Source organism: Geotrypetes seraphini, chromosome 2 (assembly GCF_902459505.1).
Source record: "Geotrypetes seraphini chromosome 2, aGeoSer1.1, whole genome shotgun sequence".
Lineage (NCBI taxonomy): Eukaryota > Metazoa > Chordata > Amphibia > Gymnophiona > Dermophiidae > Geotrypetes > Geotrypetes seraphini.
This window is the reverse complement of record NC_047085.1, coordinates 258,532,727-258,550,087: the sequence shown is the minus strand read 5'-3', so window position 1 is coordinate 258,550,087 and position 17,361 is coordinate 258,532,727. Positions and strand designations below refer to the sequence as shown.

The window sequence follows — 17,361 nt, the reverse complement described above, 5'->3', positions numbered from 1 at the left end:
AAAGCCTCAATCTCACCCTGGAGAATTAGCTCTTCATACTCTGGACTGTAAACGTGCTTTGGCCTTCTACTTGGAACGCACCAAACCACACAGAACTGCTCTTCAACTTTTTGTCTCTTTCGATCCAAATAAGTTGGGACATCCAATTTCTAAATGCACCATCTCCAATTGGATGGCGGCTTGTATCTCTTTCTGCTATGCCCAGGCTGGATTACCTCTTCACAGTAAAGTCACAGCCCATAAAGTCAGAGCAATGGCAGCTTCTGTAGCTTTCCTCAGATCTACACCTATTGAGATTTGCAAGGCTGCTACTTGGTCCTCGATTCATACCTTCACTTCTCATTATTGTCTGGATACTTTCTCCAGACAGGATGGACAGTTTGGCCAAAGAGTGTTACAAAATTTATTCTCCTAAGTTGCCAACACTTCCACCATCCCATTCTGGTTAGCTTGGAGGTCACCCATATGTGAGAATACCTGCCTGCTTGTCCTGGGATAAAGCACAGTTACTTAACGTAACAGGTGTTATCCAGGGACAGCAGGCAGCTATTCTCACAACCCACCCACCTCCCCTGGTTGGCTTCTCTGCTAGCTATCTGAACTAAGGAGACGCTCCCTGTGCGCTGGGCGGGAAGGCACTCGTGCATGCGCGGTGCGGGCGACTCGAAACTTCTAGTTTCTTCAAGCAAGTCTGCTTGTGAGGCGTCCGCATCGAGACTCCGTCGGATGAGTCACCCATATGTGAGAATAGCTACCTGTTGTCCCTGGATAATCCCTGTTACAGTAAGTAACTGTGCTTTATCCAGGGACAGCAGGCAGCTATTCTCACAACCCACCCACCTCCCTTGATTGGCTTCTCTGCTAGCTATCTGAACTGAGGAGATGCCCCCTGCGCTGGGCGGGAAGGCACTCGCGCATGCGTGGTGCGGTCGACTCGAAACTTCGAGTTTCTTCAAGCAAGTCTGCTTGCTAGCTTCCGCATCCGGGCTCCACTGATGACGTCACCCATATGTGAGAATAGCTGCCTGCTGTCCATGGATAACACCAGTTACGGTAAGTAACTGTGCTTTTTGTGAGTCTGTTTTATATGGTTATAACTCCTGGCATTTTTATAAGAGCTGGCTTGAAAGTGTAAAATACCCAAGGCCTATTCCTTTTTAGTTGAAAAGCAAATGTGTGACCTTTTATTTTTTCTGTGACACTAGGTAATGAATTTAGAAGACTGTGCAGGCAGAGACCACAAATGAAACCACAAATTCTCTGTGATTGCAGAGGCTGTATGGCATGGACCTGAGGAGTGCCCACAAGGTGAAAGGAAAAGAGAAGCTTTGTTTCTCTTTGTCACGAAGATTTGGCAGTGCCTTAGGTAGCAGAGTGGGGCCAGCTGAACTTCCAGAGAAGGGCAAGGCACTGACATTCCCCATCGGCAGGCACCGAAAGAACCAGAAATTTCTGCGTCTCTCACGCAAGAAGTTCTCCCGTTCTTCTACCTTCGATACTCTGAATCGGAGGAGAGAATTCTTCCTGCAGGAGCCTGTGTTGGAGACTGCCCAGCAGATAGCCAGTGACTGGCAGGAGCAGCCTGCCCAACCAGAGGGCAGTACAGGTAACACTACACCTTGCTCAAAGTTACATAGGTATTAATTTTCTTTTTTAAATTTTTCTTACTGTAGCTCTTACTTTCCCATAGTTGCAAACTTTGCAGAAGGGTGTCGATCAAATCTTCCAACTTTTTGTTTCAGTAGTGTAGAACAGCTCCCCCTCAGTTTTTCCTTGTGCAAGCAAACTGAGAAGGTGTGTTCTGATTTGCTCTGCTTCTTTTTCTTCGTTTTGAGTATTTTTGCTGTTGGCTCTGCTTTTACCTGTGTGGCTTCAATGCTTGGAGGTCCCCTTCTTCGGCTTACTCTGCCAAGGAAAGGATGCAGACTTGGGAGGGCAGTCAGCTGCTCGCAGGCCAATCTCTTCGGACTATGATACTTGTGGAGCCAGCCTGCTTTGTGATCCTTCAAGAGCTCGGGGTCTGTTCCCCCGAAAGCTTGCTCGCCAGTTGATTTTTCAGAGGCTTGAGCGCAGGTTGTGTGGTCCCTGTGTAACAACCCTCTGGGTATCAGGGAGCCGGCTGTGAATGTTTTCCCTCCAATGCATTGTGTGGATTTTCAGGGGTTGGAGTCCTTGGTCAGGGTTGCCTAATCATCAGCCAGAAGATTTCCAGCGGTAGACTTGCTCCTGCCACTCCCTGAGGCAGAAATCCTTTCTCTACAGGCAGGCTGCTGCAAGATGTCAGCCACTAGACATCACAGCGAGTACTGCCATTATTTTCTATGGGGAAAATTTTTTTTTTTTTTTTTTTAGGGGGGGGGTCTGAAAAAGCCCGATTTGAGGGTTTCTGGGGTTAGTTAGGTTCTCTCACCTCCAAAACACCTTTCTCAATATTTTTTGTTTGTTTTTCAATAAAGTTTTCCACGAGCTGTTTTTGGCATGAATTTTTTTGGTGGCGGCCATCTTAGATTTTTATTTATGTTTTTTACACTTGCTTTTTACTGACTCAAAACCCCTCATTTTACCTAGGGATCATCTGTACTACAGTCCCCAGGCATGGCTTTGCCGGCTGAGGAGAAGTCATGTTCTGAGGGGCACTAGAGGAAAGGGCAGGAGCTTCATGCTCAGCCTCCCTTGAGTCCTCCATGGTGTTAGAAGCCCAAAAAGCCAGGCCTTAGTTAAAAAGATCTTGTCTAGAGGCCGCATGCAGTGAGGGGATGAAACCCAAGTGTGTGGAGGCCGAGGAGGCCTTGCCACCCCAGTCAGGAGCCTTGCAGGGGTCTTTGGGGCCTCCTATTCAGGGATTCTCAGATTTTGTCAGTCTCCTTTGAAATACTTACTTTATGGGCCAGGAAGTGTTACGCTGCCTGTAAGCACTCCAGCTCTGGTATAAGTGGATGCACAGCCCAAGCAGGCTTCTCCACCTCAGAACTTGCTGACTCCAAGTATCAGTGACCAGTCTGAGCAGAACTGAGAGGAATGGAAGTCTTTCCATGCCTTTATTATCACAAGTAGAGAATGACATGGGGACAAATTTTTCCCCATCCCTATGGGAATTAAATTTCCCTGTCCCATACCCACAAGTTTGTTGCTGTCTCTGCCCCAATCCTGTAAGCTCTGCCTTAACCACACAAGCCTTGAACACTTACGATTTTAAAATGTTTGAAGCTTGTGCAAATGAGGACAGAGCTTACAGGAATGGGCAGGGAGAGGAAAAATTTGTCCCCGTGTCATTCTCTAATCACAAGGGGCCACTGCGTCCTTGGATTATTTAGGGTCCTTTTCAGGGACCGGAGGCCCAGAGCTATTGATCATGGTGATGATCCTTCAGTGTGACGGCTTTTTAAGTCTGCTACCATTTACCATGTCATTTCTGACACCCTTTCTTAGTTGGTTGGATCCTCAGCACCTCTCCACATCCTAGTGTTCCATTATCCAGCTCAGCCGGATAAGGTAGCCAAAGCTATGTCTAAGCTTTTTCCTACGACTCTGGATTTTCCATAGCTGTTTACGCAGCCGAAAGTGGATTCTGAAGTAATGGAAGTGCTTCCTCATGGAGTCAGTCCACTCAGTCATCATGGCAGTGGCTCCGGGGAAATTCCTAGCCTCCTTGGGTTTAACAGAGGCATATCTTCATTTATCCCAGGACAAGCAGGCAGGTTATTCTCAACATATGGGTGACGTCTACCACGGAGCCCCGATGCAGACAGCTTCACAAGCAGACTTGCTTGAAAGACTTTTGGAAAGTTCACAACTGCTGCACTACGCATGTGCGAGTGCGTTCCCACCAACATAGGGCGCATGTCTCCTCAGCTCTAAGTTTTCTGCGGAGCTGAGAAGCCCACGTTTCAATGCTCTGTGCGAGATTTAGTTCGTATCGTGTCTTCTCATCGCCGCAGCTCGTGTTTATTATTTTTTCACAGTCGTTGCAGTGCGCGTGTTAAAATAAAAAGTGACTTTACAGTTTTTTCCGTCATATCATGACGGGGCCTGTTCTGCAGTGTCAGCAGGCTTCAATTTTGCCACGGCCGTGTTCCATTCCATGTCCTGGCCGGTTACAGGGTTCAAGAACTATAGCTGGTGTCAATGCGCGATCTCTATCACTGACCCACATAAGTGGTGTGTTCAGTATTTAGGACCGGACCGTTGTCTGGAGTCGTGCGCCCGCTGTATTACACTTCAAAATCGAGCCTTTAAAGGCCGTCGAGTTCAGATTCAAAAAATTTTCGGAGCCATGGATCTGCCTCCAAAACCCTTGACTCCGACCTCGATCCCGACTGTGCCGAAGTCTGCTATGGGACTTAAATCTTCTACCTCGGCCTCACTAAAGCCTCCCTTGATGAGGAAGTCTTCATCGTCTGGGAAATCGGCAAAATCGTCCCCAGAAGGGCCGCTTTCCTCAGTGTCTCCTTCAGGTAAGATATTGAAGCGAACCCTTCAGAAGTCACAACACACTCCAGTGGTGAGCTCGGTAGGACCCGTTGCTTCGAGGCTTTCCTAGAAGCGGGTATCCAAGTCGAGGAAGCATTCATCCTTGAGATCATCTTCCTCGAAGTCTCTAGCCGCACCAATTGCACCAGCTCCAGTGGTCTCGATGCCTGCTTTGCAGAATATGTTGGACACTGTTCTTCATCAGGAGTTTGGTAATATGCTTGCCAAATTAACTCCTGCCTCGACCCTGCTTCCTGCAGTTCACCCTGAGCACTCAACAGTATTACAAGGAGTCGAGTCTTCGACACAAGGAGAAATGTCTTTGGCTCATCTGAAATATCTCACTTGGAAAGTGGTCTTCCTCATTGCTCTCACGTCTGCTCGCAGAGTCAGTGAGCTACAAGCTTTAATAGCGGACCCACTTTTCACAGTATTTCATCATGACAAAGTGGTCCTCCGTACTCATCCTAAATTCTTACAAAAAGTTGTCTAAATCAATCCATTGTACTTCCAGTGTTTTTTCCAAAGCCTCATTCTCACCCTGGAGAAACAGTTCTTCATACTTTGGACTGCAAGCGTGCTTTGGCTTTCTACTTACAAAGGACTAAGCCACAGAGATCTTCTCCTCAACTTTTTGTCTCCTTTGATCCAAAAAAGTTGGGACATCCATTTTCCAAGAGAATCATCTTTAACTGGTTGTCTGCTTGCATCTCATTCTGCTATGCTCAGGCTGGACTGCATCTAGAGGGTTGAATCACAGCCCATAAAGTTAGAGCCATGTAGCTCTCTTTACATCTACTCCTATAGAGGAAATCTGCAAAGTTGCCACTTGGTCCTCGGTTCATACATTCACCTCTCATTATTGTCTGGATTCTTTTTCCAGACGGGATGGCTACTTTGGCCAGACAGTATTACAAAATTTATTCTCTTGAATTGCTAACACTCCCACCATCCCATTTTGGTTAGCTTGGAGGTCACCCATATGTTGAGAATATGCTGCCTGCTTATTCTGGGATAAAGCACAGGTACTTACCGTAACAGGTGTTATCCAGGGACAGCAGGCAGATATTCTTACAACCCACCCACCTCCCCTGGTTGGCTTCATAGCTAGCTGTCTGAACTGAGGGGATGCTGAGGAGATTGCGTGCCCTTCGTCGGGCGGGAAGGCACTCTTGCATGCGGGATGCAGCAGTCGCAAACTTTACAAAAATTCTTCAAGCAAGTCTGCTTGTGAAGCTGTCCGCATCAGGGCTCCGTGGTTGATGTCACCCATATGTTGAGAATATCTGCCTGCTGTCTCTGGATAACACCTGTTACGGTAAGTAACTGTGCTATTTCCATCTTCATGCATAGATGTAGCTCCCCTGGTCTTTGGAGGCAAGACCCAGCATATGTTGGTGACTACAAGGGGATGCCTTATCGAGGGGCTTGCCCCTCCGAATCTCTTCATGCATGACCCTCACGACTGACGCCATCCTGAGCAACTGTGGAGCCCACTATTGCGGTCACCATCTTCAGGGCAAATGGACTCCATTGGAGAGCAAGAGGTCCACAAATTAGCTGGAATTAAGAGCCATTTGTCTTTCAGTGACATTTCTAGTTTGTGGCGCTGCCTTTCAGATTAACCGTGACCCCATGTACTTTTACCAGGGTGATGATGGTAGTAGCGGCTCACTTCCACAGGATAGGCAAACAGGTGCATCCTTACCTGGATGATTGTCTTATCAGGTCTCCTCCAGATACTTGGTTGGATAGTCAACTTCCAGAAAAGTTGGCTACAGTCGACTGTGCTTGAAACATCTGGGAGTCAGCTTTGACATAGTTCAATGCCGTGTGTTTTTTCTTCCTGAGCCTCACAAACAGAAGCTCAGGAAGCAGATCTTTAGAGATCCTAGCAATACCGAGCCCCACGGCCTGGCATTACCTTTAGGTGCGGGGCTCAATGATGGCCTCCCTGGAAATTGTCCCCTGAGCGAAAATGCATATGTGGCCACTCCAGGATTCTCTTCTCTCCAGATGGTCCCTGGAAAAGCACTCTACAGATATAACTCCCCTGATCTTCGGGGGCAAGACACAGCATATGTTGGTGGCCACAAGGGGATGCCTTATTGAGGGACTTGCCCCTCTGAATCTCTTCATGCATGACCCTCACGACTGATGCCAGCCTGAGTAGCTGTGAGCCCACTACTGCAGTCACCATCTTCAGGGCAAAGTGACTCCATCGGAGATCAAGTGGTCCACAAATTAGCTGGAATTGAGCTATTTGTTTTGGTACTGAAGGAGATACAGCCCTTCCTGACAGGGAAGGCAGTCGGGGTGTTTTCAGACAATGCCATCACAGTAACTTACAAGATCAGGCAAGGAGGCACCAGTTGCGCTTCCCTATGCCTGGAGGCTGACTGGCGGGATGGGTCATGCGCCCGCAGCCTGCGGGCTTCTACTTCGCAGAGGCTATCTTACCTTCTATGTCCTGGCCAGTCACAGGCTTCAAGAATTGTAGCCAGTGCCAGCGTGCGATTTCCCTTACAGACCTAAACCGCTGGTGTCTTCGCTGTCTCGGGCCTACCCATAGTCCGAAGTCATGCGCGTGCTGTGCTACTCTTCAACCTCAAGCCCTTAAACATCGTCGGGTTCAAGTGGAAAAGCTGTTCAGGATGGACTCTTCAGCTACACCCTCCACCTCGACTTCTGACTCGGTCAAGCCTTCAATGGGGGGTCCTCCTATATCCACAACTCTGACCTCGAGTCTCATCAGACCTTCCTCGTTTGGATCGTCTTTGGCCTCGAGTACACCTGCCTTATCTTCCCCTGAGCTTCCCTCAGGTCAGATATCTAAGCAGAAGGTTCCTGCAGTGGTCCACAAGATATCCAAGCATCAATCCTCCAAGTTGAAGCATGCTTCTCCCCCCACCTCGGAGCCTTTAGCCTCAGCAAGTGGTCCAGTTTCAGACTCAGATCCACAATTGCAGGCTACTATCCAGGCCATTTTAGAGCGGGAATTTGTTCAGTTACTGAGCAAATATAGTCCTGCCTTGACTCTGCTTCCTGCAGTCCAGCCTGGGCAATCAGCAGTCTCACACGAGGTCGAGTCCTTGCCTGTGCCTTGAGCTGAGTCTACACACTCTATGCAAGGAGTCGAGTCTTTACGAGTGTCTGGTCTGGAATCTACACACTCTGTGCAAGGAGTCAACTCTTTGTGAGTGTCTGGTCTGGAATCTTCACACTCTATGCAAGGAGTCGAGTCTTTGCAAGTGTCTCGACAGGAATCCTCACACTCCATATAAGGAACCAAGTCTTTGGGAGTGCTTCGAGATTCCTCGATCGAAATCACAGAGTCTATGGGGTTTCAATCTACAGCTTCAAGCCCTATTCATTCACCAGCGGCAGTGCTTGTTTCCAGACATAGGGCAAAGTCTCCTCAATCTTACCCGAGACCTACTTCCAGACAGCATTCTCGTTGTTGATCGAGGCATCCATCAAGGCACAGGTGGTCTTCCAGAGAAAAGCCTTCCTTGTCCAGGCCTCCGTCCAGGCCTTCCAGCTCTTCAAGGCCTCCAAATTCTTAATTGAGGTCACCAATTGCAGACCCCGAGGACTCAACTGCTTCCAATGCCTCCAAGTCTGTCTATTCCTTGGGTTACCAATACTCCAGAGAGGTCTCGCCTTCGTTATCCACTCGAGGTGCTTCGAGGTCATCGAGCCCTTCTCGAGGCCATGCTCTGGCAGATCAATTGTCCTTTTCCTCCTTCCTCCATCAAATGGCTGACGAATTGGATCTTAAATTGTACGCTGGTTCTAAATACTCTAAGGAGTATTTGGAGGAAATGCATCTGCCTCAACCTCCGGCAGAGTCGCTCAAGCTTCCTCTTAACAGGCTTTTGTCTCAAACTTTCAAACGAAGATTCCTTATGCTAAACCTGCTGTTCCAGGCAAATTGGAATCGAGGTATAGAACTCTACATTGCAAGGGGTTTGAGAATTTACAACTATCTCACCAATTCCTCCTTGTGGAATCCTCATTGAAGAGGAGGGTCTATGTCACAGTACCTCCTGGAAGAGAGGGTAAGACCATGGACAAGTTTGGTCATTGCCTTTATCAGAATTCCATGATGGCTTCCAGAGTGCTCAACTATAATTTTATCTTCACTACTTATTTTAACTTCCTGATTGATAGCCTTCAGGTTTTACAAAAATCCTGGATCAACATAGACATTTGGAGTTTCAACAAGTCACTGCTACCATGGCGCAACTCAGGTTACATCTTCTCCAGTCATCTTATGATGCCTTTCAACTTTCTTCCAGGGTCACCGCATTCTCAGTAGCGATGCAGCACCTGGCCTGGCCTCGCACCATTGATATGGACCCCAATCTTCAGGATCGTATGGTTAATATTCCTTGTGAGGGCAATGACCTCTTTGATGAATCTATAGAGGCTGCCACCAAGAACTTGTCTGAGCATGAAAAATCTTTTGCTTCTATTGTCAGACCAAAGCCTAAGCCAGCTTCTGCAAAACCTTCTCGACCTATTTCATCCTACCAGAGGTATTATCCCACAAGGGCGGCTCCTTACAGTCGAGCACCCCCTAAGAAACAAAAGCAACAGAAACAACAGAAACCTCAGCCTTCTGCTGCACCTAAGGCTGCACAGCCTTTTTGACTGTCTCAAACAGAGCATAACCTCCATTGTTCTGCCTCTGTCCTCCCTTCCCCCATAGGAGGTCGTCTCCATCATTTTTACCATTGATGGGAGACCATTACATCCGATCTCTAGGTGCTGTCAATAATCAGGGAAGGATACTGTCTTCATTTCACTCAGGTTCCACCAGAGCTTCCTCCAAGAGAGTATCCTTCCAATCCATCCCAGACCGCCCTTCTTCTTCAGAAAGTTCAAGCTGTGCTTCATCTCCGTGCTATCGAGGAAGTTCCTCTGGAACAGCATAGCAGGGGGTTTTACTCCCGTTGCTTCCTAGTTCTGAAGAAGACGGATCTCAGGGCTCTCAACAAATTTTTAGTCAAAGATAAATTTTGCATGCTGTCCCTGGCATCCCTTTATCCCCTTCTAGATCAGAACGATTAGTTATGTTCTCTAGATCTCAAGGAGGCTTACACTCACATTCCCATTCATCCGGCTTCCCGTCAGTACCTCAGATTTCGGGTGGGGAATCTGCATTTTCAACACAGAGTGCTACCCTTCGGCGTGGCATCATCTCCCAGAGTGTTCACCAAGTGCGTAGTGGTAGTAGCAGCAGCTCTAAGGAACCATGGTCTTCATGTGTTTCACTACCTAGATGACTGGCTCATCAAAGATTCAACATCTCAGGGGGTAATTGTAACGACCCAACAGACTACGTGGTTCCTACAAAGCTTGGGATTCGAAATCAACTTTCCCAAATCCCACCTTCAGCCCTCTCAGAATCTACAGTTCATTGGAGCTGTTCTGGACACTATCCAACTTAGAGCATTCCTTCCTCAAAAACGTCTGGATGCTCTTCTTCAGCTCTGTCACACAGTGTCTTCCCGCTCTTTACTCTCAGCGAGACACATGATGGTACTGCAAGGTCACATGGCCTCGACAGTTCACGTGACTTCTTTTGCCAGACTTCACCTCAGAATTCCTCAGTGGAGCCCTGGCAGGCTTGCGAACCACTCTCTCGACACATTACAGTCACTCCTTCGTTGAGACTCCAATCTCGCCAGAGGTTTACTGTTTCAGACGCCACCTCATCAGAAGGTCCTCATGACAGATTCCTCGACATACGCTTGGGGGGGTTCACTTCAGCAGTCTCCGTACTCAAGGCCACTGGTCCAGCACGGATCGTCAGTGTCATATCAATCTGTTGGAACTCAGAGCGTTCTTCAGTGCTCTCAAAGCTTTTCAACATCTTCTTCATGACCAGGTAGTCCTCATTCGGACGGTCAACCAAGTCGCCATGTACTATTTCAACAAGCAGGGAGGAACGGGATCTCTCTCTCTTTGCCAAGAAGCTCTGAAGGTTTGGGATTCGGCAATCCTTCACAACACCTTCCTGAAAGCTGTCTACATTCAAGGAGAGATAAACTTTTTGGCGGACAAATTGAGTTGTCTTCTGTAACCTTATGAATGGACACTCAATTCCTCACCTCTTCATCACATTTTTTCCTCAGTGAGGAACTCCTCAGATAGATCTCATTGCATCTCTCCACAACCACAAACTGCCTCAGTTCTGCTCCAGGATATATTCTTCTCATCGCCTCGAGGCAGATGCTTTTCTATTGGAATGGACAAATCTCTTCCTCTATGCATTCCCTCCATTCCCTCTCATCCTCAAGACTTGTCAAGCTGAAGAACGATCACGCCACCATGATTCTGATAGCTCCTCAGTGATCGAGACAACATTGGAATTCCCTTCTACTTCAACTCAGCAGCAGAGAGCCATACCTTCTACCAGTTTTTCCGTCTCTGCTTACACAGAGTCAAGGGTCTCTACTTCATCCCAACCTGCAGTCTCTACACCTGACAGCTTGGTACCTTTCAACATAACTCCTCTTCAGTTTTCTCAACCTGTATGAGACATTTTAGAGGCTTCTAGAAAACCTGCCACTAGACAATGTTATCACCAAAAATGGACTAGATTTTCTACGTGGTGAATTTCTCATGACAAGGAGCCTCAAGATTCCTCCTTATCTTCTGTTCTGGATTATCTTTTGCACTTATCTACCTCTGGCCTCAATTCTACATCTATCGAGTCCATCTTAGTGCAATTGCGGCTTTCCATCAGCCTATTGAAGGAAAACTTCTCTCTGCTCATCCGGTGGTTTCCAAATTTATGAAAGGACTTTTCAATGTCAAACCTACTCTCAAACCGCCTCTAGTGGTTTGGGATCTAAATATTGTTCTTGCTCAGTTAATGAAGCCTCCATTTGAACCAATGTCTACTGCTCATCTGAAATATCTTACTTGGAAAGTGGTGTTTCTCATTGCCCTCACATCTGCTCGAAGAGTCAGTGAGCTGCAAGCTTTAGTTGCTGATCCACCTTTCACAGTTTTCCATCATGACAAGGTGGTCATCCGTACTCGTCCTAAATTCTTACCTAAAGTGGTTTCAGAATTTCATCTCAACCAATCTATTGTACTTCCAGTGTTTTTTCCAAGGCCTCATTCTCATCCTGGAGAATCAGCTCTTCATACTCTGGACTGTAAACATGCTTTGGCCTTCTACCTGGAACGCACCAAACCACACATATCTGCTCCTCAACTTTTTGTCTCCTTCAATCCAAACAAGGTGGGACATCCAATTTCTAAGCGTACCATCTCCAACTGGATGGCTGCTTGTATCTCTTTCTGCTATGCCCAGGCTGGACTGCATCTACAGAGTCGAGTCACAGCCTACAAAGTCAGAGCCATGGCAGCTTCAGTAGCTTTCCTCAGACCCACTCCTATTGAGGAAATTTGCAAAGCTGACACCTGGTCCTCAGTTCATACTTTCACCTCTCAGTATTATCTGGATGTTTTCTCCAGACGGGATGGCCATTTTGGCCAGGCAGTATTACAAAATTTAATCTCCTAAGTTGCCAACACTCCCACCATCCCATTCTGATTAGCTTGGAGGTCACCCATATGTGAGAATAGGCTGCCTGCTTGTCCTGGGATAAAGCACAGTTACTTACCGTAACAGTTGTTATCCAGGGACAGCAGACAGATATTCTCACAACCCACCCACCTCCCCTGGTTGGCTTCTCTGCTAGCTATCTGAACTGAGGAGACGTGCCCTGTGCTGGAAGGCACTCACGCATACGCGGTGCGACAGACTCGAAACTTCTGAGTTTCTACAAGCAAGTCTGATTGCGAGGCTGTCCGCATCGGGTCTCTGTGGATGACGTCACCCATATGTGAAAATAGCTGCCTGCTGTCTCTGGATAACAACTGTTACGGTAAGTAACTGTTCTTACTGTCATTTTAAATTTTAAGGCACTGACCATATTGCGTACATGCTGGTCCCTTCCCACCTGATGTCTGCTTGTGTGGCCTGCATTTTTTAGTTTTCAGCTGAGCTGAGAAGCTGTTTCCAGAGTTCTCAGCATGTCAAACTTTTTCCTTTAAGGGTGCCTTCCCTCCCTTTATTTTTTCTTTATCTTTTGTCATACTTTGTTGTTTTATTCAAGTTCCTTTCCCCCAAATCAACGTTTTCAGGCCTTTGAGTCATTTGGAGCCTTTTTCGGGTATACTTTCACTTGAGCTCCCCAAGCCATTGAGCCCTTTGATTTTGCGTTGGCGGTTTTTCCCTCTTTCCAAGACGCCTAAACATCTCAGCCACTGATCAGTATAACTCAGGGGTCTCAAAGTCCCTCCTTGAGGGCCGCAATCCAGTCGGTTTTTCAGGATTTCCCCAATGAATATGCATTGAAAGCAGTGCATGCACATAGATCTCATGCATATTCATTGGGGAAATCCTGAAAACCCGACTGGATTGCGGCCCTCAAGGAGGGACTTTGAGACCCCTGATATAACTGGTGTGTTCAGTGCTTTTGTCCTGAGCATCGGGACATTTCTTGTACCCTCTGCTCTCGCACATAGAAGAGCTCACTAAAGACCCATAAACTTCAATTTTGAGAAGTATTTGGTACCACATCAGCAACATTGTGCATGGGTGGGGATTCTGAGCCTGAAGCCCAGCTTACTTTGACACCAGCATCAGCCCCTGCACTGACTGTGTCAGTGTCACATCGCTCAGTCAGTGCAGTGCAGGGATTCTTCATCGGTGCAACTCAAATTGGGGGGACCTGTATTAAGCTAAGAAGCATAAGCCATACCTGAGTATCTTTCCAGGCTTCTTCCTCAATGCAAGCCAAGCATCAATATGCAGAAGACAGTTCACCGGCTAGTGTTTCCACAGAAGTGTGCCTCGACATCTAAGACCCAGTGCCTCGACACCCAGTACTGCAGCCTGCTTCAGTACCTTTGACTGTGATAGAGAGACCAAGTTCCTTGATGCTGTAGGCGATTGCTTCCTGGAACAACTTGTCAAGGAAAATATTTTGTATACCGCCATACCCAGAGAGTTCTAGGCAGTTCACAGTAATTAATTAAGTTTACAACGATAAGATCATTGGAATTAACATTTTAGGAATGTCATGGTCATTGAAGTTGATAGGAATATATAAGAATGTACAAGGAATGTACAGGAATATACAAGAATGTACAAGAATATACAAGAATGTACAATAGGAAGGTAATATTTTATTTTCAGGAATATACCGGTCATTGAAGTTAAAAGGTTTGGAGGATACGAGGATTACGAGGACTGACGCAAGGTGTAGAAGTAGAAGGGACTCTGGGAAGCAGTGATCACAATATGAGCTGCTTCAACCTGGACACAGGAGCAAAACATCGATCCAGAACGATGGCCATGGCACTGAACTTCCGAAAAGGGAATTACGAAGGGATGAGACTCACGGTGGAGAAGAAGATTAAGAAGGGGATAAGTACTGTAAAAACGCTGGAGCAAGCATGGTCCCTTTTTAAGGACACAGTCACCGAGGCGCAAAATCTATATATACCACGTATCAACAACGAATCTAAGAGGAAAAAGAACAAGGAACCGACGTGGCTTACTGTAGCGGTGAAGGAAGCGATCAGAGACAAGAAGACTTCGTTTAAGGAATGGGAAAAGGTCAAAAAAGGACAAAATCTGGAAAAAGCACAAACAACATCAAAGCAGGTGCCATAAGGCAGTAAGAAGGGCCAAAAGATACTACGAGGAAAAAATAGTCAAGGAGATAAAAAACTTCAAGCCATTCTTTCGATATATTAAGGGGAAACGACCCGCCAAGGAAACAGTGGGGCCGTTGAATGACCATGGAATAAAGGAAGTGCTAATTGAGGACAAAGCCATCACTGACAAATTGAACATATTTTATGCATCTGTATTTACCAAAGAGGACATACATAACATATCGGAAGCCGACAGGCTATGCGCAAGAAATGAAGACGAGAAACTGACAGGGTTGACGGTCAGTCTAGGAGAGGTATGCAGGCAGATTGATAGGCTTAAAAACAATAAATCCCCGGGACCGGATGGCATCCATCCGAGGGTAATCAAGGAACTGAAAGGGGCTATAACTGAACTGCTTCAATTAATAGCCAATCTGTTGATCAAATCGGGAAGGATTCCGGAAGACTGGAAAGTGGCGAATGTTACGGCATTCTTCAAGAAAGGTTCGAGGGAAGATCGGGAAACTACAGACCAGTGAGTCTGATCTTGGTATCGGGAAAGATGGTAGAGGCGCTGATAAAAGACCGCATCTTTGATCACCTTGACAGACACAGTCTGATGAGGACCAGCCAGCACGGCTTCAGGAAAGGAAGATCTTGCTTGACGAACTTGCTGCACTTCTTCGAGGGAGTAAACAGGCAGATAGACAAGGGTGACCCGGTCGATATTGTATATCTGGATTTTCAGAAGGTGTTTGACAAGGTCCCGCATGAACGACTACTTAAAAATATTGCGAGCCATGTAATTGAGGGTGAAATACGTGGATTAAAAACTGGTTGGCGGATAGGAAACAGAGAGTGAGGGTAAATGGACAATACTCTGACTGGAAAAACATCACGAGTGGAATGCCGCAGAGTTCAGTGCTTGGACTCGTGCTCTTCAACATATTTATAAACGACTTGGAAATTGGTATGATGAGTGAGGTGATTAAATTTGCAGACGATACGAAGTTATTCAGAGTAGTGAAGACGCAGGATTGCGAAGACCTGCAACGTGACATAAACATGCTCTAGAAATGGGCCGCGACATAGCAAATGAGGTTTAATGTGGATAAGTGTAAGGTGATGCATGTCGGTAACAAAAATCTTATATATGAATACAGGATGTCCGGTGCAGTACTTGGAGAGACCCCCAAGGAAAGAGACTTGGGAGTACTGGTCAAGAAGTCAATAAAGCCGTCCGTGCAATGTGTGGCGGCGGCGGCAAAAAAGGCGAACAGAATGCTGGGAATGATTTAAGAAGGGGATCACAAATAGATCGGAGAAGGTTATCATGCCGCTGTACTGGGCCATGGTACGCCCTCACCTGGAATACTGTGTCCAGTACCGGTCGCCGTACATGAAGAAGGACACAGTACTACTCAAAAAGGTCCAGAGAAGAGCGACTAAAATGGTAAAGGGGCTGGAGGAGTTGCCGTACAGTGAGAGATTATAGAAACTGGGCCTCTTCTCCCTTGAAAAGAGGAGACTGAGAGGAAACATGATCGAAACATTCAAGATAATGAAGGGAATAGACTTATTAGATAAAGAAAGGTTGTTCACCCTCTCCAAGGTAGAGAGAATGAGAGGGCACTCTAAAGTTAAAAGGGGATAGATTCCGTACAAACTTAAGGAAGTTCTTCTTCACCCAAAGAGTGGTAAAAAACTGGAACGCTCTTCCGGAGGCTGTTATAGGGTTAAATACCCTCCAGTGATTCAAGACAAAGCTAGACAAGTTCCTGCTGAACTAGAACGTACACAGGTAAGGCTAGTCTCAGTTATAGCACTGGTCTTTGACCTAAGGGCCGCCGTGTGAGCAGACTGCTGGGCACGATGGATGACTGGTTTGACCCAGCAGTGGCAATTCTTATGTTCTTATCAGTAGCAGCTCCATCAATACAGGAGCAACTTAGAGCGCTATTCCAGCATGAGCTTACAGGCTCCTGTGGCCTCCATGCCTGCCTCATCCCAGCCCGAAGATGTATCGGTGTGTCACTCCAAGACACCCACTTGATGTCAAACATCGACGTACAGGAAATGTTTAATATGTATCATTATCGAGAGAGCGTGATTTGCCTGTTTCACCTCAATGCATTTCTAAAGTTTACCTCAATGCTCTACTTTGAAGACATCTCGGAGAGAATATATTGATGAATCCATTTTTGACTTCTCTATACATTCCAGTATGGAGAACTCCCTGACAATTCTGCAGATGAATTATATGGTATCCCATTTGATCCTTCTCCACTTCCTCCATGTCACAAATCTGCACCTGAGAGCTTATCTTTCACATATTTTGTGCATCAGATGGATCTGGTTCTTCCCATCAAGATGGAGTCTGAAGAAGAACCTCAAGCAGAGTTAATGGAACTCCTTAATTATGAGGAGTGGCCTAAGGAATATATGAGTCCACTCCAGATGGTTATGGAGATCCCTTTGACCATTCTAGTGGCTCCCTGAAAGCTAGACTTATACAAAATAGTCTTGTCCTGGCTTTGATAAGCCTCAGCTCCAACATCAGTCCTTAATAGTCCTTAGTAGTGGCCTCAAGCATCCCATAGTTCCCATTCATATGCTTCCACTTCACTGGGTAGAGAAACTAGAACCCTGGACAAATTTGTATTCTAGGCATCCATTCTAACCAATGGAATATTGGATTACCAATTCTATTTGTCTATCTATCTTAAGTCTATAATAAAGCAATTGCCAGAGTTTGAACAGCATCTTTCCTCAAACCAACTAAAGCCATTTCAACATTTGATTAAAAACTTGCTTGCAACCAGAAAATACATAGTTAGAGCCACCTTTGATCAAAATCATCGGGGGTAGCTATTGCAAAATGGAGAATGGTTTGGCTTTGGGTTTCTGATCTTGAGATTTCTATTCAGGAGCGCCTCTCCAATGTCCCTTGGAAACACATTGAGGAAGCTTCAGATAAGATTTTATTTTAAACCCATAATGACTACATAACTATTTTATATAAAGCTCAAACGTCACAAACACCTTGATCATCCCACAGGCTTTCCAGTATCTCCTAGATGTACCTCGTATTATAATCCCAGGCATTGCTACAACCAGACTTACTCATCTGCAAGGTCAAATAACCAGAGACGGTCTAGACCACAAAGACAGCAGAAGTCAGTCTAAGCAGCAATAATCGAC

The 17,361-nt window shown here is 46.4% G+C and overlaps 1 protein-coding gene across 2 annotated transcripts in view; it reads left to right on the top strand.

Moving 5' to 3' along the window:
* The window catches only part of CBX7 (chromobox 7), a 182,157-nt gene that overhangs the window by 141,955 nt on the left and 22,841 nt on the right, over positions 1-17,361 (top strand). For both annotated transcript variants that reach the window (XM_033929930.1, XM_033929932.1), the window contains exon 5: positions 1,273-1,606. In XM_033929930.1, the coding sequence (XP_033785821.1) occupies positions 1,273-1,606 (334 nt within the window). The remainder of the gene's footprint in view (positions 1-1,272; positions 1,607-17,361) is intronic.